The 25,028-nt window shown below is 37.4% G+C and overlaps 1 protein-coding gene and 1 long non-coding RNA gene across 3 annotated transcripts; one reads left to right on the top strand and one right to left on the bottom strand.

The window, feature by feature from the left end:
* On the top strand, positions 1-24,675 carry LOC122647070. The gene is made up of 3 exons (XR_006330778.1): positions 1-127; positions 5,483-5,491; positions 24,663-24,675. It is a non-coding gene; the product is annotated as an uncharacterized LOC122647070 (long non-coding RNA).
* Positions 131-7,479, bottom strand: LOC122647052 (probable protein S-acyltransferase 14). Of its 2 annotated transcripts, XM_043840572.1 has the most exons (8): positions 7,288-7,479; positions 7,009-7,249; positions 6,512-6,758; positions 6,308-6,399; positions 2,052-2,175; positions 1,878-1,963; positions 1,689-1,754; positions 131-325 (listed from the first exon to the last, which is right to left on the bottom strand). In XM_043840572.1, the coding sequence occupies exons 2-8, from the start codon at positions 7,216-7,218 to the stop codon at positions 200-202; spliced, it is 951 nt and encodes a 316-aa protein (XP_043696507.1). In that variant the 5' UTR covers positions 7,219-7,249; positions 7,288-7,479; the 3' UTR covers positions 131-199. The 2 variants fall into 2 exon arrangements, with proteins under 2 accessions (XP_043696507.1, XP_043696514.1); XM_043840579.1 differs by lacking the exon at positions 7,288-7,479 and having other exon boundaries at positions 7,009-7,265.
* Positions 24,676-25,028: the final 353 nt, after the last annotated feature.

Genomic DNA, 25,028 nt, shown 5'->3' with positions numbered 1-25,028 from the left:
GCTTTTAGCTGTTCCTTACAATGAGATCAGAAATCCGGCGTGTTACTTCGTCTTGATGATGCTAGTACAGATGTGTGAGGATTGACATATACAGGTCCACACTTGCTGCGTGCCTCATCTCTGTTTTGTGAGGGCATGAAATCCTTCTTCACAACAAAAATGAAGAATGGAATTTCACGATTCACGCCGTTAATGATTGTTAGAACTCCTGGGCATCGAGATCAGGCTTCGAAGGATATTCAAGTCCCTGAAGTGCTGGCATACGTCTTAGATCCTCTTCTGAATATGCAGGGACAAACCAGTATTTCTTGTCCGACCCAAACACCTGATATGCAAAAAAACCCAATCATAAATCAGTTGATCTGTTTTTCCAGTAAAGAGACTGAATCCAAGTAGCTTCTTGCATCACAGCCTAACTAGGTCAGTCAATATATTGTACGTTCTCTACCAAAGGAAAGGGGAATACACCACAGGTCTCACATGTGAACTGGATCGCACATAGGTATTTACCCCCAGAAAATAGAATCACAAAACAGTAAGCCTATCTAGTGGCGGGTTCGAGTTGGTAAACAGCCTCTCCGCAAAGCAGGGTAAGGCGGTGTACATTATGACCCTCCCAGACCCCGCAGTGGGGGGAGCCTCGTGCACTGGGTACGCCCTTTTTTTAAACAGTGTCCTCCCTAATCCCCTACTTCATGCACGTAACATGCATGCCGTGGCTCCAAATGGATCAATTGGTCAATTCCATCATAAGAGATCTCCTCATGTCAAAAACCAACCAAATTGTACCAGTTTTTTTTGTTTTTTTATGGGAAAAGAAAAGATATATTAACATAAAGAAATTAAGGTTTGTACAATATCGTCCGAAAGTCTCAACGGAGACATATGATTAGATAAATAAGTTGCCACAAAGTTTAAAAGATTCAAAACATGTTCATTGGCGGTGGGACTGATGGAAACCGCATCAGAATTCTTATGGGCTTTAAGAACCATGGTGAGCAATCTCCAAGGAAGTTATTTCAGGTTTTCCCTCTAACAAGGTACATCATATTACTGCACAAGATAGGTTATCTACAGAGATAATGATTGCAACTACGATCTTGCATTCCTTCATCAAAATGCATTCCAGGATTGGTAACCTGGGGACCAGTTACAATCTAACACTCTAGCAACAACAATTTGAATACATTATCTCATAACCAGTTTTGCATATGAACAGAAAAACAAGAGCATCTTTATATAATTATATCTCAATTACTTGTAAAGCTTTTGTCATCACTAAAAAACTAGACCCTCCCCAGACCCCCGCAGTGGCAGGAGCCTCGTGCACTAGGTACGTCCTTCAAAAAACTAAAACCATGAACAAAAACTGATTTTCTATCAAAGAGGGGCTCACTCAACAGACAACCCTTACAAACTTGGCAGTGAGGAGATGAATTTACCCAGTTTGTGTTGCCTAACTTGGACTGGACAATATAGGTTAGTGCAGTCTGAGTCATGAATTTCAGAAAACCAGCTAATCTATAAATTTAAGCGATGTAACTAATTTGATTAGTAATTAATGGACTAAGCTTAGATATTTCAATTGTGGAACATTAATCAAGAAATTTCAATTTCAATTACCAATCAATTTAAAATATAAGCCTTCCAGAACTAAAAGAAAGATCTCAAATTGTGACTATACTAACCTGCTCAAAATTCTTTCTTCGACCAAGGTCATAGCGCCACTTAGGGGTGGTTTTCTTCTCATAAGCCTGATGACAAGAAAATTAAACCATCAGTTATTTGGCACACTCCATGCTTAGAGTGCAGCTTGTCCATAACTATAATAAAACAGAAATGAGAAAACATAAATTAGGGAGCGTGAAAGATCTTACCTCAATGGTGGTGGTATTACCAGCCACCAATGATATGTGCATGATCAGAAAACCCATAACACTCAATGCAAAAGCTAAGTTCAACACTGGATGATAGAGCAACAAGAGTTCAGAAATAATCTCAGGAAGCGAGCATAAAAATAGGTTAGCTGGGGAGGACTCCTCAGAGCATACCAAATGTAAGAAAAGTTGTTGCAAGGGTTCCTGGTGTTCCAGGTATCTCTCCATCACTAAAAAATGCTATGAAATGCGGCAATAATGATAAGGTGGCCAGAGTTGTTTCAAGAAATGTATAGAACTGCATCAGATTGAGCAAGTAAGAAAACAATCAGGATTCTTATTACATGGTGAAAAAATATCTATAAAACTTGATTACCAAGTACCAAATAATTGTACAAATAACACGTGTAGTAGATAGAACAGCATAACATGCATCATTACGTAGAATAGATAAACATTACATTATAAAGTACATAAATTAATGTCCAGACAAGCATATTGATATTGAAAGACCCATCAATGTCCAATCAACCAACAAATACAAGAAACTTTTGACCCATCCATGTTTGGATGAACCTAAGTTTAGAACACAATCCATCAGCTTATCAACCAAACAACAAGCCCACCATGTACAAGAGCCACAGGACGAAGCCGAATAATACTTCTTCGAATTATGTAATGTAGGCTAATCCCGAACCAGAAAATTCAGCAAGAGACTAGCACATACCAGGATCCTAGAACAGGGAAATATAGGCCAGAAATAGGAGAAAGTTTGCAACTCACAACAGACAGATTAGAATATGTTAAAACTCAGGTTGAGTAGTCTATTCCAATCATAGTTGTCATGGTGACAAGGTAATCCAAGGTGGCAGCAGAGGGGAAAAAATCAAGGTAACACCAACAAGGCTCCTAGGCGCCACCTTGACAACTATGATTCCAATAGAAGAAGAACTGTACAGAATTTGAAGCAATTTTGACAACAGACATTGGAATTATGGAGAAGTCCAAGTGCTACTAGGAAAAATTAATAGCAGAATCAGAACAACAATATCGACCAGTATTCTTTAGGAATCAGAACCAGAATTTCAAACAGAACAAGATCAGAAACTAGTATGTGAAATTTGAAGTTAAACTAACCAGTAACTAGAGAGATATTGAAGAAGAATACAATCTGAAAATTGATCTAGAACAGGGGTACCACAAATTAGAATAACTAATAATAATGAGGAGAAGAATAATAGTAGAATAGAGATGGTACCTAATTTGCAATAATTTTAGAACTAGAAGAAAGCAGTAGGCCAGGAGAAGAGCATTCACCCACATTTCAGAGCTAAACAGCTCAAAAACTCTTTAAAACAAAATTTAATTTCTATAATAAAAACATGTCCAATTGATAGCCTTTTAATTTTCTAAATTGACTAATAAAATCACTCCAAATCACTCGACTTAAAAGTAAATAGACTTCAAACAGAACTTTTAAAAGCTATGAAGTATCATAACCTAACTCAAACACTTAATTAATAATCCCATATACTAATTTTAACCCCATTTTATGGGATTATAAATTAGGTATGTTACAATGAAACCCAAGAAAATAAAGGGCCCAAATTACAATATAACTATACCTTGTGGGCCTCCCAAGCTAGCGCTTAGGCGACCTCCATACGGGATCATAGTCTTATGCAACTGCATCAATTCCCCCGGTATTGGAAAAAAATCATCCTCGAGTTTTAAAATATGGAAGAATGTCTATCACTCAATCGACATCCATGATTCGATGATCCGTTGGTTATGAACAACACAAACAAAATCAGCTATTGTCAAATTCTTGTTGTTGAACAATTGTTAAGGGAGAATGAATTCCAAGCTTTCGATCTCTGTGAGGAACTCCACTTGCTCCTCTTCAATGAAATTCTCTATGGGAGAGTCCTCAACTTCGATCAGATAGTCATTGAATATATCTTGAATTTTAATCATATTCTCCTGTTGAGGAGATTCCTTGATCACCTCGTCTTCAGCCCATCGTTGTAGAACTTCCAAGTATAAATTCAATTTTTTGATTGAACTCCTCCGAGGTCCTTCTGTGATACTATCTAAACTCCACAAAACTAGTCCTCATGTCTTGTATACCTTATTCGATTGAGTGAATATCATCTTTCATTAAAAGTAGCAAGTCATAGATATGTGTATCAATCTCCATGATGAAGAGCTTAGGTTTGGCTCTGATACCAGATCTACTAGAAGGACAAGTACCACTATAAAACAAGTCAACAACTTCATAGCAAGACCGACAGGCAGCACTTTCGAGGATTCCATTATTCACAACATCAAAGATACAAAATCAGCAAAAATCCATCAAAGAAAATTTACATGTTCCACCACTTTGAACTTAGTCAACTGAGTCCTATCTTAAATCTATTAGAGTATAAATGGCCTTCAAATCTGAAAGCAAACATGTCGAGTTTGAGGAAGTTGAAGACAGAATTAAGAATCAGTAAAGGAGATAGAACTAAAACTAATGAAGGAAGAGAGAAGAGAAAGATGAGCGACAAGAAGATCACCAAGCATTTAAAACATTAGGCATGCACCAAACCAAATCTCATCAATCTTCAATCATGTCTATTTTGTGGTGTACAGCCCTACATTCACTAAAAGACTGCAACTTAGACTCTTAAGACTAAACTCCAAGGCAAAGTTAAATTAGGACTCAAAAATTTGATTCCCAAGTAAACTGAAGTCCTAGACGAGAAACTTACCAAAAAAAATAAAATTGGGCTCGTAATAACTATTAAAACTTGAGTAGGAAAAGGGATTCATAAAATATGGTTGATCTCTATCTATTTAGAAAAGAGTAAATTTCCTAATTTGTAAATAAATAAAATCAATATTACTGTAACATAGAACCCTAACTTACCCCTAAAAAACCAAAAATAAATATTATGTATCCCCTGGCTATTGAGATGTTAAGAAAGCCCAAAAAAGATAAGATATCAAGAAAATGACAACATGACAGCTATCAAATCCCATTGCCAAAAGTCAAAAGTACCCCCCCCCAGTCCTTGAATACAATTTAAAAGAAAACATCAAGAAAATGACACCATGCAATTCATCACCATCTTATCTATTGTAATATACAAGTTCCAAAAATGAATAGTGTTAATCAACTTCATTTAGCAACACACCAGCGTAAGGGGGTATTGTAACTTGTAAGGCAGTACGTCAGTCAAAATGATAGATGCTGAACAGCATAGAGGCAACACAAGTAGCCAAGAAATAACAGCATGTGAAAAACTATAAATTATCCCATCCAAAAAGTCAATAAGCAGAGCAATTCATATCTGACATCATAATAATGATTTCATCTTGATGCTCTATCAACAATGGTTTCTTGGGTATCATGACTAGATTTGACCTTCACCATTTTGTTGCCCTTTTGTGCACAACATATACACTCCATATTCTGTGCAAGTCCTCCTTAGCAGCTCCTCTCTATCTCTCATGGCAAAGCACTATCTTTATGGATTTTTTCATATACAACACTTCATATAAATAATGAACCTCATAAGCTTCCAATGCATATACCCCCCCCCCCCCCCACAAAAAAGAAAGAAGAGGTACACCAGAAAAGTATCAAACCCAGCCACCAATCATCACAAAACCCAACCTATAAATGATAACAATCCTCTTCTCCAGGAATGGCTTCGATTTCTTAATTAACCTAAATATCTAAACCCCACCAATAAAAGGTTAAAGTTTCTAACCAAGTTACGCAAGACTAAACCAAATTCGCTCTTTCAGGGGGCCAATTACCATCGTGGATGTTAATTTTGTTGGTTATGTATACAGTCCACAAACATCCTGCAGCATCTTACCTCAGGCAATAATATTCAGTAACTGCCACAAATTGGAACCTATTCACCCATTACCCATATACAACTGTTACTTGACTTTTCACCCCCTTGGTTTCACTGTTTCAGCTGCATTTCCCCTTTTTGCAATGGATGTAATTTAGAATCGTGCATTCCTCTACTTTTGAACCAAATGAAATTATGGTAAAAACTAACGTCCCTATGACACTACATTTATACCTGCAGTGTGATTCTTGATTACATATCAACGCATAACAAACTCATCAAAGTGAATATTGTGTTTCCAGCATTAGATAGTAATGTAACTATGCATATATATCTGCACATAAAGGGAGAACATACTACAGTAAAACTTAGCCCCAAATACAATTAAGACCCTCACATGCAAAAACAATATAACATTTCAGATTTTGCAAAAAAAAAATGGAATATAAGATCTAGAGCAGTCCAACATGGGAAATATCCCCCTGCATACTCTAGTGCAACAACAGGTTTCAAACTTTAAACGAATCGAATATGCTGATAAGAATACTTCATACTAGTGCAGGGAAGGAAATATACCAAAAAGAGAAGGAAATATTTATAATTTAGAGCCCCAACGCAATTGACAACCCAAACACAATGGTGGTCCATTTTCAAAACACACCTCCCACCTGAAATTCATCAAACAGATAAGAGTCAAAATATTGATAATTCCTCTGAGAACAAAAACGTTCAAGCTTTGGACAAGAAATTCCATTAAAGAAGATGTAATAAGGAGCTCACAAACAGAACAGTGATGACAACGAGATGGTTTCGGCTGGTTGCACTTGCGGCAGTACCGGACTCTTGGATTCACAGGGTCAGTTAGCACCGCAGACTGCTGTACACCTATTCCTGTTCCACCATACTCCGAAGCTGTCAATGGATCGCTCTCTCCTCTTTCCTCATCCAAAACAGGCCTCCAATTTGGTGGAACGGAACCTGGATCCGTTAAAACAACAGAAAAGTAGCTCCATAGTAGCATCACCAACTGCAGAACCAAAATAACTCCTTACAACCCTTTCCACATTAAAAAAAATTATCTTTTTAGAGAATTTCACGTTTGTATATACTTTCTTTAGAACCCAAAAAACAAAAAATCCCTTCAAAACCAGTCAACAAGCACGATTCAACAGAAAGAACAAAACTAAGTTACCCAAAAACAAAAGTTCTCTCTTTTGTTTTCTTTCCCCTTCTTTGACTACTAAAAATCATGTAGAAATGGAATATAAGAAGCTTACCAGAGCATGAAACAAGATCAAGACAGCAAGAGCGGTGACAGAAGCAAGACCACCGTCATACAAAGCAGGCCCGTAATTGGTAACGACGACAGCATAATAAGTGACACCGACGACGCCGAGAACCAGTAGGATCATTATGGAGCCCAGACCACGCAGGGCCGTACAAAACTTGAAAACATTCCAAGCCATTACAGCTCCGGATCTGTGCATACTGAACACGAACCCAACTAGTTCTTTTTTTCTTCAAAATTTAAGAAGAAAAAATAATTACAAAAAAACAAAAAAAAAAGAGGAGAGGGTTTTATCTCCCTTTTGCTCACTTTTTGTGTATCCTTCTCATCTACCTACATATCTGCAACTGCATATCTATCCATTCAAGTCTCAACCCTTGATGGGTTAATGGAGATTCTGCGATTGATTCAGGAAGGTGGGTGGAAATCCAGAGTCCATTTCCAAATGGGGTTCGGACACAATTAAACTATTGGAAGGGGTGAAGAAGAAGGGTTTGGTGTTGTTATAAAAAATCTCATTAATTAGAAAGAAAATATATGAAGTGTGAACCAAATAATCAAAAGGTAGTCGAAATGATATTATTATGGTCTGTTGCTTTTTATCCAAGTTTGCCGAGTTTTTCAAATCTTTTCCTTTTTCTGTGTAAGAAAGTAGAAAATGAAAGTCTTAACTCACTGTTCGCACGAAAGACGCAGCATTCCATCTAGAAGGTCACCCGTTACCCTGCTGGTGTTCTACTAGTCTTGCTTCTCATAGCGCGTATGGGCCGGGCTACAAGAGTTGGACTGGGCAATGGGCAATGGGCAATGGGCATTGGAAACTTCCAAGCTCAGGTTATTGGTTTTTAGTTTGGGATAAAAGAAGGGAACGCGATCCCTGGTTAGGAGCGTGGCCCCAATGTCAGTGTGGACCCAATAGAAGAGCGGGTGAGAGCATCAACAAGAGCAGCATTTTCACCTAAGGGTTTCAATGGGTCTGATTCTGATTATTTGGTTTGGTTCTAGTATGTTTTACATTTTGCAAAGTTCAACTCAAAATCGAATCAAATAAAAATCTCAGTTCCAATGCGGTTTACATTTTGAAAAAATTTGAAATCAAAATCATTATATATTCGATGTGGTTGTACAGGTTTCTATTTGATTCTCGTTATCTGATTTAAAACCGATTTACATGTAGTTTGTAATGCCGGTTTTGGGAAATGGTATCAAGGAAAACCTCAAATTTTCAAACCCTATATATTCTTGTGTTTTTCATTCTCTTCTGGTCTCCTCCACTCATCATGTTTCTCATGCCTATTTGATTAAAAAAACAAAAACAACCCATGTTCAGTTCTCCTTCTTTAACTTTCCTAGTCCTTATTTTCTCATGCCGATGTGATTGAAAAAACAAAAACCACCCCATCAATCTTCACCTCTCGTTTTTTATTTTTTTGGTCCTTGGCTTCCCTCTTTTCTTTTTTTTCTTTTTTTTTTCCTTCTCCACTCTTAAATGGGAAAAAACTATTTCTTTCATTTTTTTTTATGAAAAAAAAAATATATTATTTAAAGGGAACCGAAAGTTTGTACATCATACATAAAAGGAGGAATAGATGTTCTATTTGTGATAGTAAAAAGGGCTAAAGAGCGGAAAGTTCTAAACCAGTGATTGTTTCTATGCCTTATATTTACAGTTGAAAATTTAGAGGTTAGTTCGGCAAGTTCAAGATAGGAGAGAAGTAGATTCTTGGACATACACATATCTCCTTGCGGAGTCAAAATACCATGTAAACCATGGTTATTTATCTAGATTTCTTTGAAGTATATTTTATCCTTCAAAGCGTGTTTCCACCCCTGCAAGATTCTGTATAGCTCATCCTTCATTTTGTCGGTTGAACAAGAAAATCCTGTAGATGTTAAAATACTCTGTCCATCAGACAAAAATGCAATAAACCCATCCTATTAGTCCTATGGAAGGTTCAAAAACTATTTTTTTCATTGGCAGGTACAGCTTTGTTAATCTAATATAACATGACCCATCATTTTCAATCTGTACTGAACATATATATTACATAGTTAATTCTAAGACATTTGATTGCTTTTATGTTTCAAGAATAATGCAACAATTGTTGTTTATTAAATTAATTATTATATTATTAATAATCAAATTGATGTGTGGGCTAGTATTCGAGTGAGAGGTACCCATTTCTTTTTAGTTTTTCTAGTTCCTATTTGGTTTAGAGCCATCGTTTTGAGGTACAAATCAAAATTGAACTCGACAAAGAACCTATTAAATCGAAACCAGATCATTTTCTTTGTGATGTTGTTCGGTTCAATCGTAAACAATCAGTTCCGATTCCATTTTGACACCCTTATTTTCACATTTAATAAGAGTGTGGTGGTCATTTTGCCTCCTTCCGTGTCTGGAACAACATGCATCCTCCTGGACAAAATTATTTTTACCAAGGTAGAAAATTCTACCTTTGAAATGTTATTATTATCCCTGATATGGAAGTTTGAAATGCTTTTTTCACTATTCTAAAGAATCCTATTCAAGTGTTATAGCCGTTGATTGACCAGATTCTTTTTTCATCATAGGTTAAAAATTTGGGGATAATTTTTTATTGGATCATATGGAGGGGAAAGTTTTTTTACACCCATGGTGAAGTGAAATCAAGGACCATGATTCTTCCACCATCTTGTCTATAGTGTCACATCCAACCCGCAAAAAAATGAAGAATCTCTTCACAATGAGTAGCGAGAAATTGGTCCAAACTTTAATATTAAATTTACAAACCTTAATTTTCATAAAAATATTTTACAAAAGATTTAAAATATAATATAAACATATTTCTAGAGGAAGAAATATAATAGCAAAGAAAGAAAGTAATTTTCTGTCCGAGAGCGTGGCCTAAGCTAGTATTCCCATGTCTCAGTCTCTCGAATAGACACATGGGAGTGCCGGTGTAGGCCAAATTCCTGGACAGAATTCTTTTTCATGCGGGACAAAAAAAAGGTATTAAGTAATTTGCCGGCTGCGTGGGGAAGATCACTACTCTTACTCTGTCAATCAAGTACACCATGAATCAGAACGGAAAACCCTAAAACCCTCACAGTTTCAAACCCCAAAGCACTACGCGTCTGCCAAGCATTGTTTGGTTACTTCACTGTAACACACTCTCTCTCTCTCTCGGTCACAAAATGTGAACTCCTTGGTAAACAAGCAAAAAACGAGTTGGGTTGTGTGACCACTTCTCGTTCTCCCTCTTTGATTTCTCCTTGTTCGTCTTCTTTGTATTTTCTGTTATCTTTTATCTATCGTTGTTCTCTGTCTCTAGGCTACCTAACAGTCCCATTGAAGCTGATCGAACTCCTTGTTAAGCAAACAATATAACCTGAGATTTTGTGTGTCTGGAACTCGTACGTTGTGATTAAAATGCCTTAATCTTACTTCCATCCAAAGTCCTCTGCTATGAGTTACCTAACAGTCCCATTGAAGTTGATCGAACTCCTTGTTAAACAAACAATATTAGAATGATTTTCCTTTTTTGTGTTTGTTTTTTTTTTTTTTTTTTTTGATAAAAATAACCCGAGCTATTAAGATCTTTACTAGAATGATACGACTTGGGTTGTGTGACCTCTTCTCGTTTCTCACCTCTAATCTTATCGTTCTCCCTATTTTATTTCTTCTTGTCCTTCTTTCATCTTCTTATTCTCTGTATTTTCTGTTATCTTTTATTTGTCGTTGTTCTTTGTCTCTAGGCTACCTAACCATCCCATTGAAGTTGATCTAACTCCTTGGTAAGCAAGCAATATAACCTGAGATTTTGTGTGTAAGGGAATTCATACCTTGGCAACTCAAACCCCTTAATGTTACTTGCATCTTAGTCCTCTGTTGTGAGTTATATCTAGATTCAAAGCTTAAACTAACCCTACCGCTTGGTACTGTGGCAAAGCTTCGATCTTTTTGGCATTGTTTTTGAATGGTTATTGTGTGCAATCAGTAGGGTTAAGAGTCGATAAACTCCTTCTAAACTGGTTCCATTGCGACTGTCATGGAGGAGTTCTTGCATCTGGTTTGAAGCCTTCTTTTACCGTTGGATTCTCCCCCTTCTCTTGTACGATCCCCTTTTCCCCTTTTGCTTTAATTTTATACTTACCCTCCCTTCTTATACTTATTATTCTCCTTTATCCATATTTAACTTTTATTCCTAGTTTTTATACTAGGTATCATTATAACCATTGTTTGTGTTTTGGTGTTCTAAGAAATTATAAGTTTACAACTTTGCCACCTAGTTTACATGATGAGGAAACTTTTGTATCTCTTTTTGTGTGTATGTTGGGGGGCGGGGGGGGGGGGGTTGGGGTTTCAGATTAAAATATGTTTTCAGATTTGACTGTAACATAATTACATTTCCTGTGTTGACAAGATTTATAATTTTTAATGGAGCATTATCTGGTATGTTTTTTTCCTAAACGTTATTAATGTAATCCTAGATGGCTGGAATACCAACTAGAACCAATAACCAGGATCTGCTAAGGGTTGGAAGAATCAGCTAGGTTAAAATAGATGAAACTCTGAATTTAAGGTTAGGGTTAGATGGGATCTAGGGTTGAAGGTAGGGTTAGGTTAAGTTGACAAAGGGAAGTCTTCCGGTGAAGGTCCTGAGATGTTTTATGGAGATTGAGTATGTAAACTAAGATGAATATTAAATTAGGATTTGGGTTTTTGGGTTTTGGGAAAAAAAGGAATATAGGAAAGTCTAGGGTTTAAAGTGGTCACCTAGGACTAGAGCCAGAATCGAGTTTCCCTTACGGTGTGGTGGAAAGATCAAACCTGAAAAGATGGAATTTTGATGAGGGAATTGGGCTGGACAGGGTTAGGGTATGGGGGAATGCTATTGTTAGGTTTAGAGGATTAGGAGAAGAAGGTTTTGGGGATGGGGATATGGACTTACTTGTTAGCTTAGGGATCCTTGAACCTTGTAGCAGAAAACCAGCAACTGAATTAAAGCAACTTGAATACTTGAATGCTGATCGATGAAGAGAGAAAGGCAGTGAAGGCTGTCTCAGCCTGGGCATTCCACCCTCATAACCTATCTCATGACAGTGTTGTTTGCAAAGCAAATTTTCATTCATTAAATCGTGGGAGGCTCTTAATAGCTCTTACATATATATAGACAGAAATCAAACTCTAACTATGACTCACAAATTAACTAGGTCTCATAACTGAAATAGGAATACTAACTAGGATTCAAACTTGCATTAGGAATCCTAATTAGAATTACAACCCAATAAAAGACTAACTTACAAATTAACAAATAAAAAATCCTAACTCAGCCCATGATTTTAATTTTTAATTGCTGGTAAATACCTACACCTACCCGATGGCTACTCATGCCGGTGTAGGGATTACCTGTGGTTGGTTTTAGACAACCAATTTACATCAGTTATTATATCTTATTTATGTTTATTGATATTAATTTAAGTAATTATTCATTTTGTAGGAGGGACAGACATGTTTGTTAACTACGAATTTCACCTGTTAAGATTAAGAATAAAAAAATCATTTAAAAAAAAAAATAAAAAATTTAATAAAAGCTCACACATTATATTGAAAGTGCTGAAAGATATACAAGTGACTCAAAGTTGGTATGCAAAGTTCTAAAACATTCAAATGGTTCATCAAATCAGTTCGTCTTTACAACATCGATTTATCTTCTCCAGAAATAAATCAAATTTTAATATTAGAATATAGATATTAAAAAAAACCTAGTTACAAGAACCATCATGTTATACTTACAAGTACCAGCTGATATGCGTATGAACTTGCATTTTCCAGAATTTGTTATCACTACCGAATATCGTAGATTTTCGATATCATAATTTTTTGACAAGTATATTAAACCCGGTATCACTTAATAATTTTTGCAGGAGATAAATAGCAAAAATAACTATACTGTTTGGACTTTGAACCAATAAGTAAGAGCGAAAGATGTTTAGTAAGGGTAGCTTCTAATCTCTAAAATTATTTAAGTAAAAAATAATAATTGAGTCTCTTAATGTTAAATATAATAATAAATTGGGTAAATTTGAAAGCGATACTAAAAAGCTTACATCAATATAATGATGGAAAAATATGTTGTTGAGATACCGGATTATCCCAATCTCGTCTAGGTAATTCCGACCATCATGATCTCGCATTACTCTAGAGAATGGCCTACCCTGTGGAATAAAAGCCCTACAACTTCCAGAATTTGGGAAAAGAAAATTCACTGCATCAATGATTGCTTGAGAACATTGACTATGAAATTCTTAGAAGTTGGAAGGCTTTTAGAATAATGCAAAATCATGATGGTCATAATTATCTGGACAAGGTTGGCATAGTTTGGGTTTTCAGAAACATATTTGTCTATCATGATATTGATGTAAGTTTTTCAGTATCGCTTTCAAATTTACCTAATTTATTATTATATTTAGCATCAGGAGACTCAATTATTATTTTTTAATTAAATAGTTTTGGAGGTTAGAAGCTACCCAAGCTGCATGTCTTTCGCACTTCCCATTCTTTTTATCAATATACAGGACTTCTTTGAGGTATAGTTATCAAGGCGCCTAAGGCGTTGGAGAGGTTCCAAAATCAAGATGACACCAACAAGGCGACCAAGGAGCCTGGACGCTTTGATAACTATGCTTTGAGGTATGTATTGCATTTGACTTTTTACAAATTTTCACGAGTCTTGAGAACAACTAGATTTTTGTTGGGTTTCTGTCTTACCTCATGTTTTCTTTTGGCTTTTATCATTTTCAGGGAGTGCACAAAATGACTGCTGCAAGTACTTCAAGCAGCATAGAATAGAGTTCTTATATGCCACTGTTATAGAAACCTGTTTTACATATTTTTTCATATGGACAACTGATGTGACTTTTTTATTGTCAATTAGATAGATTTTGCCACGATAATGCTGAAGGCTTTGTTTGGTTGGTTGTTACTTGTTAGGGGCATGCAAATTTTTGAGGTAAAGTGACATTTATTTTACAAGGGGAATGTTTTTAAGTGTTTGGTTTTTAGTGAAATCTATTTTACATGGAGAATAAATTTCCCTTGCAAATAGATATTGCATTTTTTATTTCCCAACCAAAATTGGAAGTAAAATCAAAACCCGAGCTCGAGTTGTGATCTCTCGATTGAAATATCAAAAAATCCTACCAGCTTTATTTGTTTCTTTGAGAAGCTCTGAGGTGCTGATTCTCTCTCTCTCTCTCTCTCTCTCTGTGAAGCTTGGAAGCTCTCCATGGAAGATCAACCTCTCTGAAGGGCGCTGGTTTTCTCTCTCTACGAAGCTCGGAAGCTGCTCTGAGCAAGATAAGTTCAGCAACTCTGCTCTAATTAGATATTGATCATTTGTATTTTCTGATTTGAATCTAAATATAATAAATCGATTTCAATGAGTGAAAAACCCTAGGTTTCCGCACTGCTGTCATCTCTTTCCTTCTTTTTCACGTTCCATAGTTATTTTGGTTGTCATTTCATCGTTATATCACTGGTGGATTTCACCTAAAATAAAGGTCTCTAAGGTTTATGGGTTCTATAGCCTCACCTAATATTAGTTCCATTCTACCTTTAAAAAAAAACAATATTAGTTCCATTCGTTGTTGCTCCTTTATTATTGTTGATTTCAATGAATTGCTTGATCTGTCGGATAAACTAGGTGGTTATCTTATTGTTTTTGAGGTCCTCGGCAGCCCAATACTTGAAAGATTTCATTTCCTACTTTAATTTGTAAGAGATTAGAGTTTCAGAGTCACCCTTGACCTAGTCAAATAGATAGAAGCCCCCTTGTTTGATTAATGAAGATCTTGACAGATGCTTTGTTTCTCACTCACAGTTGCTGGTTTGGCCTTTTGTCTTTCGTAAGAAGCTTACTTCAGCTAGTTCGGACCATAATCATATAGTTTTGCATACCACTGCTAATACTGTTTCTTTTAAGAAGTTATTTCATTTTCAAACCGCATAGATGTATCACCCTGCTTTTAGGCACTTTTATAGGTTCACAGAAAACTTTTCAGTTTTATTTGTTGTGAGAATCCTGATTAACTTGGGAACTCAGAAGTATATCCATAAGTCACAAAATGTTTTGGGCTTCTACTAAACTTGTCTTTTAAGCAATTGACCAGCCTTGTAAATTCATTTTATCCAGGTGAGGATTGTTCATGGTGTTTTGAACTTCAGTTTTGTAGGTAAGATATTTTTATAATGAAAGATTGATGACTTTTGGAACTTTTCTCTGATTGTTGCGAATAGGAGGTAGGTATTGGCTCAGAACTGTATAATTTGTTTTGTAAAGCACTATATATCTATTGCATCTAGTGTAACAAGATCATGCTCAAATATGCCATATTTACAGGTATGATTGATTTGGTATTCATTAAATGAAATATGTTGCTAATGTTTCCAGAAAATGTAAACTTTGATTGGGAAAGCATGATCAATGGTATCTATGACCATAAAATGAAGAAAAAAACCCAAACCTATGTGTTATCTTGCAGCAGATGAACAGGAGGATATTGAATATGAGATGCTGGATTGAAGGGTCTAAGAACTTGAGAGTAACAGGAGGATATTGATGCAGTTTGATGAAGTATGTTCGTGTTGAGGAGTTATATGTTGTGTTCGGCTAAGCTGTTCTAAGGTTATCTTTGGTTGGATTTCGATTTAGATTTTAGGGTGTTGGTTTTAGTTTTTGGGAGTGTTTGGTATAATGCGTGCGTCTTCATTGTTTCTCTTCTTTTCTAATAAAATAGTTTATTCATACAGGAAACAAAAAAAGAGAGGAAATCTAATAGCTGAGTAATTAAAAAACAAAAGGATTAAAGGTCATAAACAAATGTGAATAAAATAAGAGCAGATGAGCATGTTTTCTCTCCTTCTGTATTTAACTTCCTGGTGGTTTTATTTATTTAGATGTTAATTTTTAGATTCTATAGTTGATAAATGCAGGAGCATAACACATAATTTAGCAAACAGAGCCCTCTTCTGTAGAATACCCAGATAAGAAACCTCATGGGTTTTCTACGAATCTGATACAGAACAAAGAACAAAAAGTATAGAGTAAAGACAGAGAATAGTCACTAATCAATGGCTAGGACCCATTAGCATCCAGGAAGGAAAACCCTTTTAGAAGGAAAATCCATTACCTTTCTCTGTTTTAAAGCCAGCCTTAGACCTCACAGGTTGGTCTAGGAAGAAGAAAGGTTAAACCATAAACCCTTGATCTCAATCTAAAAGGTAATAAGCTATTAACTTTGTTTAAAGAGAACGTGGAGATGCCATTGTTGACCTATACAGGTGGTAGGAGTTAGGAGACAGAGCGGCGGAAGAGTGTAATTGTGTAAGGAACTAAGGATTATAAGGAAAGGAGAAAGATGTGCTAGATTGGTAGCTGAGGAAGACCACCAACCGCCTTTTAGGATAATTTAAATTTCTCAAAATGTGAGAGGAGGTTATTATTGGCATTTTACTATGTGCCCATTGGTGATCTAAACTCTTTGGTTGTACTTTGTTTGGGCCAGGCAAAAATTAAAGAACTGCCTAATGGTGTTGGGTTGTTGGAGAAATTAGAGGTATTAAGTATTATGGGTTGTGATAACCTAGTCAAGCTACCAATATCTGGGAGGAGAATAAGATGTTTGCGTATCATTAACTTGATAGGAACCAAAATTTTACTGTCACCGGGTGAATTTCTAATGCTTCATAGTTTAGTGGAGTTAAAAACAGGGAACTAGTTTGAATCTTCAGTCCCATCCTAGGTTAGTTGTCTTTCACAGCTTCAAAAGCTACTATTGCAAGGATACACCATGCTTGAGTCAGTCCCAAAGCTTCCCTTGACTTTAACCACCTTGGGTGTAATGGATTCCCTGCATAGACACTGATACCTCCGTGAAGTGCCATACTGTTTTGAATGGCCACCAACTATTCTTGAAGCTTCTTACTGTATTCTCTTGCGGCCGATAAGTAGGTGGCGACACAATCTCTTTGTAAGAATTCATGACGACCGGTGATAACCTCTGGCAAACAATCCATTGAGGGCAGCAAGGTCATTTCATATGAGAAAGAAAGACATAGAGAGAGGGTGCTAGCCTAACCTTCACTAGAAGCTCAGAGAACCTTTTCCCTCTCTTTATTTGTTTCTTCTTTTGAAATTTCATAAGGTTGTAGCCTTTTTTTTCCATAAGAAAAGGTTATCTAATCAACTTGGATCCACTCTGTGCATGATTTCTCTTGTTAGAATTGTTACCTTTACTTTTGGCGGGGAAGGGTGGGGGGGGGGGGTTAGTTCTGTTTTTGGTATCTTTTCTCATGGTGGGCCTTGTATAGATATCGAGGCCATGTTAGCCCCTAACTTATGAAAGTTCCTTTTGGTCCACATAACAGTGCCAAACCATGCTTTAGTGAGTCCCACAAAAATGAAACTAGGCTTAAAATGCTGATCAATATCTGTGCTGAATCATGGTCAACTGTACATAGTTCAACCCTAATTCTAAACATAAATACACAACCATAGGGTAATGACTTGACTGTGATGTTAAGACCAGCTTCATGGCTTTCTCCAGAGGAAAGGTGATAACAAAAGGATTTGATTTTGAGTCTTTGAGGAGAAGGTAAAGATATGAGAGGGACTCCAATTAGTATGAAAGATGCTGATCGGAGCTTGGCTGCTTTATGGTTATAGGAACATCAATATCAGAGCAACAAGTGGTGTGGGGTAAGATAGGGTCCCATTGACATAATAAGCAGATGGTCACAAAGATAAGTTCCCACACTGCCCATGTGCTTGCTGTCCAGGTATTCCAAGCAAAGATAAGTTCCCTTGTTGCTTAAGACTCCAAAACATTCTCTATTTTATCTTGGACACTTAAAGAATGGAAAAGAATGGAAGATCAAATACAATTTACTACCCAATCCTCATGATCCCATCCTCAAAAGCAGCAATTAATTTACTGAAATGCATTATAAAGAATTAGAGAAGAGTTAACATTCCTTCTTCCAATTGTGTATGTCTCTTTGTGGGCTTGTTACTGATGTTAACTAAAGCGAAGTATATTTGCAATGATTGCTAGAATCTTGATGTATAGTTTTTGATTGAACCATTGCTGAAATTTCTTTCTGTGGGCAATAATTGATTTACCCTGATGAGATGGTGTGACGAGGAACATTAAGCTGAAAAACTGAACATTTTCCTTCAGTGGATAAAGCTTCTTGTTGTTTTGTGGTCGATATTGTATCTGAGAACTTTGGGATATAGCCATTAGATATTTGGTTCAACCACCCCCCCATGCAAGTGTTGTCAAGATTCTGCGTGTAGTGGCCATCATACATTTTCAGCTACTGAATGGGTAAAGGGGAAACAGATGGAGGAAGTCTTAACAATCAAAAGTACATAAGTCTGGCTTGCTTATGTCCTTCAACTTGTTCTATGTAGCTGTTGTCCTTTATTTACTTACTAATTGTGAAATTTAATTTTCCAATTTATCAATTATGTCAACACCATTACTAAATAGAGTGATTAATTAGTAGATATGATGTAGTTTTGTGAGAAAGGTGTTACTTTTCAGTTGAGCTCCAAATTATTTATTTTATGGTAGAAATTTCTAGAAATTGAACTGATTTTACTCTATTTCCTCTGGGTATTGCTAATTTGTTGATCAAGATTTTCTTAATTGTAGCAGATCAAATAACTAAGAAGAACCAGAAAGAAGAGAAGAGAAGAGAAGAGAAGAGATGAAGAAGAGGAACAAGGACTGTGAGAAACGATTGTCTTAATCTCCAGTCCCTCCCCACGATGTGTATTTATTACTTGAATTACAATAGGGGACTCCTAATTGTATTAGGATCCATTCATAAACATAATGTAACTAGGAAACATAAATCCTAACTAAAACATTAATCCTAAACTAAATAGGAAACATAACAGAAAAAGGAAACTCTAAATGGAGAAAATCTCGATTAGGATAGAATATCCTAATCGAGATTCCCTCAATAATTCTCGATACTTCAACACTCCCCCTCAAGCTAGAGTGTACAAATCACCGAGACCCAACTTGGAACAACTTTGCCGAAAAGTAGGACCAAACAGTTGCTTGGTAAACATACACCCAGTTGACTGGTAGTGGAAACAAACGGAGTAGAAATCAGTTTCTTCATAACCGCATTGCGAATGAAGTGACAATCAACTTCAATGTGCTTCGTCCTTTCATGAAATACTGGATTATTGACAATATAAATAGCCGCATAGGTTGAGTGAGAGGAAGCCCAAATCCTGAAGTAACGACTTTATCCACATCAACTCAGCAGTAGTTTGTGCCATGGCCCGATACTCGGCTTCAACACTAGATTTGGCAACAATATTTTTTTCTTGCTCTTCTAGGTGACTAAGTTACCTCTCATAAAGGTGCAATAATCAGTAGTAGAGCGCCCATCACCGTCAGCGCAAGCCCAATCAGCATCAGAGAATCCAACAAGGTTATTATTTCGATTAGGTTGATAAATGAGGCCTTTGCCAGGAGCACCTTTTAGGTATCGTAGCACACGACAAGCAACATCGCAGTGAATCTTCTTCGGTGTGTGCATAAACTGACTAATAACCCCAACAACAAAGGATATATCTGGTCAAGTAACAGTAAGATAAATGAGTTTGCCAACCAATCTCCTATACAGATGTACATTTGTAAAACCTTCACTCTTACTGGATTCAAGTTTTTGATGAGGATCCATAGGAGTATCTGATGGTTTGGAAGCAAGCATTCCAGTTTAAGATAGGAGATCAAGAACATATTTTCACTGAGATAAGCTAATACCTTTCCTGCTTCACAAAACTTCAATACCAAGAAAATACTTGAGAACACCTAAGTCTTTCATCTGAAAGTACTGATGAAGATAGGGTTTAACTTGAGCAATGTCAGAGGTCTCATTACCAGAGATAATAATATCATCCACATAAACTACCATCACAAAAACCTTTGAATTCTGATGATGGACAAATACAGAATGATCAGAATAACATTGTGAGAACCCAAATTTAGTAACAATGGAGCTGAACTTATCAAACCAAGCTCTTGGAGATTGTTTCAGTCCGTAGATAGCCTTATGAAGTTTGCATACTTTAGTAGAATCCTTCCCCTGAGCAACATACCCTGAAGGTTGCTCCATATAAACCTCCTCCTGAAGATCACCATAAAGAAAGGCATTTTTGATATCCATCTGATACAAGGGCCAATCAAAGTTGACAGCCAGAGAAATAAGGATTTGAACCAAATTCAAACAGACAATCGGGGAGAAGGTTTCAAAGTAATCCACACCATAAGTTTGAGTATATCCTTTAGCAACCAATCTGGCCTTAGGCCGCTCAACAGAACCATTAGGATTATATTTTATAGTGTAAACCCAACGACATTTAACAAAATCCTTCCTAGGGGGTCAAGGAAAACGGAGTCCAAGAGTGTCGAGATAACAAAGCATCCATTTTTGTGTCCATAGCGGTCTTCCAGTCAGGGTGGGGCAACGCCTCACTGTGGGTCCTGGGAACAAAGTTAGTAGACAAAGTAGAGGCACGTGTATAATAGTTGCATGGGAGATGAGAAATTGAGACAGTTTTCAACGGGGTAAACAACATGGGATTGGTGTGACTTTTGAGTACAAGAGCGAGTACCTTTGCGAACAACGACTGGTAAGTCGAGGGAGACCTCAGTATCATAATCAGATTGAGTGTTAGGAGAAGTGGTGTCTGCTGTAGTGGATGGCAGGTCCGGAATAGTGGGAGCAAAAGGGACAGGTTCAGGGTCAATGGGGCTGGTGCGGTAGTAGGCGGTGCAGTAGGTAAGTGACGACGAAGACATTGATAAACTTTAATTGACTGAGATGATGAGATGGGTATGATCAGTATGGGAGGACCTAGAAGATCTTCATTGTGAATAATAGATGATGGAGAAGAAGAAAAGTAAGGGGTATTTAAAAAAAAGTGACATTAGCGCTAAGGAACTGTTTATTAGAAATTGGGTCAAAACATTTATAACCTTTTTGGGTTCTAGAATAACCAAGAAAAATGCATCTACTAGACCAAGGGGATAACTTGTCAACGACAAGGTGAAGGATGTGAACAAAACAAACACAACCAAAAATACGTGGTGGGATGGCAAATAAGGAACTATGGGGTAAAGAAGGGAAAAAGGGATTTTTATTGTTTAAAACAATAGATGGTATATTAAAGGTAACAGGTAGTGAGAAGAACATCACACCAGAATCGTTTGGGAACATGCATATGGAGCATAATGGACCGTGCCACCTCCAGTAAGTGTATATGTTTACTTTCGGCCACCCCATTTTGTTGGGGGGTGTACGAACAACTGGTTTGGTGAACAAGTTAGAAACTAAATGGAGGTTGATTCTAATGGAGGAACAAGGTCTAACAGCAACAGGAAGAAGGAGTGAAGAAGGAAGAAGAAGAGAAGAGTTGAGAGAAATCGTGAGAGAAGGAAAAAATTATTCTTCTCTGGCGATCCCGGTGTGGGGTTTTAGCCCATCGGGCGCCCGACCGGACCGACCGATTCCAGGCCCGACCTAGCCCGCCCAGTCTCTCTAGTGTGGTTGTGTCTGATCTTGTTATATGTTGTTTTCTTCTCATCATATTCTGTAAAATTAAAATTGCTTAAGTAATAAGCCTATAGTCCACAAATGAAAATTGCTCGAGTATAAAATGATCTTGGTTTTTTTTTGTACAAAAAATGATCTTGTTATATGCTGTTTTTTACTCCAGAGTCTACACATTGTATCTTATTTTAATAAGCCCATAGCCCATTATATTCAAAATTGACTTGATCAAGATGTAATGGGTCAAAATGCACAGCTTGAATGGTGTTTCTCAATTTTGGATTTTTTCTTCAGTCCTTTGTGGTTATACCGTTTAGAGCCCGATTAAGGCACGTTTAGACTTAAATATGCCCACAGCCCGGTTAGGCCCAACCGAGCCCGACTGACCCTACCGGTTGACACCCCTAATAGAGAAGACCTTTTGATGCAGATTCATCATCAAATAGGGCTTGTTTCATTGGGAATAAGTGTAGGGTTGGGATATATATATGTTGGGCCTTTGTTCCCAAGGGTTTTCTATGTATTAGGCCACTTTAGTGGGCATGAAATAGGGGTATATAGGTTGCATACGGGATTAGCCCAATACTTAGTTTTTATTTTGTGTTTTTAATTGAACCGGTTTAAATTGGTTGCATCCAATTGGTTCAATTGGTCTAATTTAAGTGAAGTGGTCCTATTGGCTAAGAGGTTCTTATATCCTATTGGCTATAGGGAATCTTCTTTATTTTAAGTAGTTTAAGTTGTTTTAAGTCATTAGGACTCTATTTTGAGTCTATTTGAGTTTCCTAGTCAATTTAAGTTGCCTAATAGGTTAGGGATAAGGTTCGGCCATTCCTTTTTAGTGTCTAAGTCTATTTTTGAGTCTTCTATATAAGTTTGTAAGGGAGGCCAGCATTGAACACGAATTTGATTAATAAAAATTAGCTTTATGCTTGCTACCATTGCTGCTGCTCTTTGTGAGTGCATATCCTTGTGGATCTCAAGGTGGATAGGGTGGGTGGACTCCTGCGACTCCTTGCATTGTGAAGATCGGGAGGTTCTTTCAAGTCATCAAGCTGCTGCCATTGTTCCGGCAATATAGTGAGTTTGAATCTGTTTTTATTTTAAACCTTCTTCTACTTAGACCTAATTTACAATCCCCTCCATCCATCAAACCTTAATCTCCATTAAACCTGCAACTCCTACTTCAACTAGGACTCCCTTATAACTACAGATCTGGCCATCAATTTCGAACCCTACTTCCAGCCTATATCCCCCACACCTCTCCCTATACTCGACCTTAACCCTAGCCCTTAGTCTCCACTTTATCCCCTCCATTCCTTCACTCCATTAAAACCCAAAACCTGCAACACAATTCTATCCAGAACTGCAGAATTTTAAAACCTTCCCAAATCCTATTATTTTTATACCATATTGACCCCCTAGACCTGCCCATTAATACCCTATAAACCTCTTTCCCAATATCCAACCCTAACCCTAGGAATTGACCTAAATCCTAGTGCTGTCCATTCGAACCAGCAACCCCTTTTGTTATTTGATCCTGTTGTTTGGCTCCTAGTAGGCCTCCTACCTATCTAGGACTACATTACCTTTTCTTGGAGAAGACTTCAAATATCTGATAATGCGATATACAACATCCAAGTGCCCACTCTTGGGGGCATGCATAAATTGGCTCACCACTCCAACTGCATAACTGACATCCGGGCGAGTCTCTGGTATTTTCCTGCATCAACAAGGGGAGGTCCACAGTCTTCTCTTAGCTTATGATTCTGATCAATAGGAGAGTTTGCTGGTTTGCAACCCACATCCCTGTTTCTTTCAACAAGTCTAGGACAAACTTCCTTTGACATATATTTATTTCTTTCTTAGACCTTGACACTTCAATCCCCAAGAAGTACTTTAAGGGACCCAAATCTTTATTCTCAAACTGTTGAGCCAAGTAGGTCTTCAACCTAGGTATCTCAGCCCTGTCATCTCCAGCCACTACAATATCATCAACATAGACAATAAGGTATTGTCTGTGATGGTACCATTACCTCGCCGTGTAAATAAAGTGTGGTCAGCTTGGCTCTGGGAATACCCATTATTCAAAATGGCTTGTCTAAACCTCTCAAACCAAGCCTTCGGGGACTGCTTGAGACTATATAGTGCCTTCTTGGGCACGCATACTTTCCCTTCAGCTGAGGGACTCTTAAAGTCAGGTGGAGTCTGCATGTACACTTCCTCTTCTAGATCACCATGGAGGAAAACGTTTTTCACATAAAACTGATGCAATGGCCAATCTTTATTAGCTGCCAAAGATAAAAGAACTCTTATTGAGTTGTGCTTTGCCACAGGAGCAAATGTCTCCTGATAATCAATCCCATGCACTTGACAGTTGCCTTTAGCCACCAACCGAGCCTTGTATCTCTCAACTATACCATCTGATCGGTACTTGACTTTGTAGACCCATCTGCATCCAACTGGAACCCTCCCTCTGGGAAGATCAACCAATTTCTAAGTACAATTCTTCTCAAAGGCCACCATTTCCTTAGACATGGTTTGCTTCCACTTTGGGCCAAACATGGCCTTTGTGACAGTTTTGGGAATGGAAATAGAAGAGAGGGCGGCAGTGAAGGTAGCACCTGTAGGAGAGAGAGCATCATAGGAAACAAATTGGGCTACAGGATTAGTGCAAATTCTCTGTCCTTTTCTAGCAGCAATAAGAAGTCTAAATCAGAAGGGAGAGAGGGAATGTTACTTGACTGAGGAGGGTGTATCTCAGGATGTGGATCCAAAAAAGGCTCTTGGCAGGCCTTCTTTCCTTTACTCTTCAAGCATTCACCTTTTTTGTACTTAATGTGGTAATCCTTCTCATTACCAGAACCACTTTAACAACAACCCTTCTTTAGGTTTCCCAATATCAAACAGAAATGGAGAAGTAGAAAAAGGTGAGAGGAAAGGGTTAGAAACGGCCTCTTCATTTCCATAATTCTCCCCTTGAAGAGGTTGTTGAGGGAGTGAAGAAAGGTATAGATAAGGTAACATCTTTGGAGAGAAGTTGCCTTTGGGAAGAGGGATGATAGCACTTATACCCCTTGGTAGAGGAGGAATACCCAAGGAAAATACATTTGAGTGCCTTGAGGTCAAGCTTAGTCCGAGCACATTTATTGACATGGACATAGCAGACACACCCAAACACCTTGGGAGGAAGAGAGAAAGTAGAAGTCTAAGGAGACAACAAGCCTAAAGGAGAGTTGGAGCCAAGAACTTTAAAGGGCATGCAATTAATAAAAGGCAGCAGTAAGAAGGGCTTCAGACCAAAAGGTCTTGGGAACTTGCATGCCAAATAGGAGACTTCTAGTGACTTCAAACAAATGGCGATTTTTTCGTTCAGCCGCCCTATT

Source organism: Telopea speciosissima, chromosome 1, assembly GCF_018873765.1.
Source record: "Telopea speciosissima isolate NSW1024214 ecotype Mountain lineage chromosome 1, Tspe_v1, whole genome shotgun sequence".
Lineage (NCBI taxonomy): Eukaryota > Viridiplantae > Streptophyta > Magnoliopsida > Proteales > Proteaceae > Telopea > Telopea speciosissima.
This window is presented reverse-complemented; position numbering and strand designations above follow the sequence as displayed.

Bases quoted from the DNA above. Each gene is read 5' to 3' on its own strand.
- LOC122647052 (XM_043840572.1), bottom strand. From the start codon at position 7,218: ATGCACAGATCCGGAGCTGTAATGGCTTGGAATGTTTTCAAGTTTTGT. The intron at 2,176-6,307 runs GTATATTTCCTT...AATCTGATGCAG, and splicing joins AATATTTCCTTCTCTTTTTG to TTCTATACATTTCTTGAAAC. The intron at 1,964-2,051 runs GTATGCTCTGAG...TCTATCATCCAG, and splicing joins AACAACTTTTCTTACATTTG to TGTTGAACTTAGCTTTTGCA.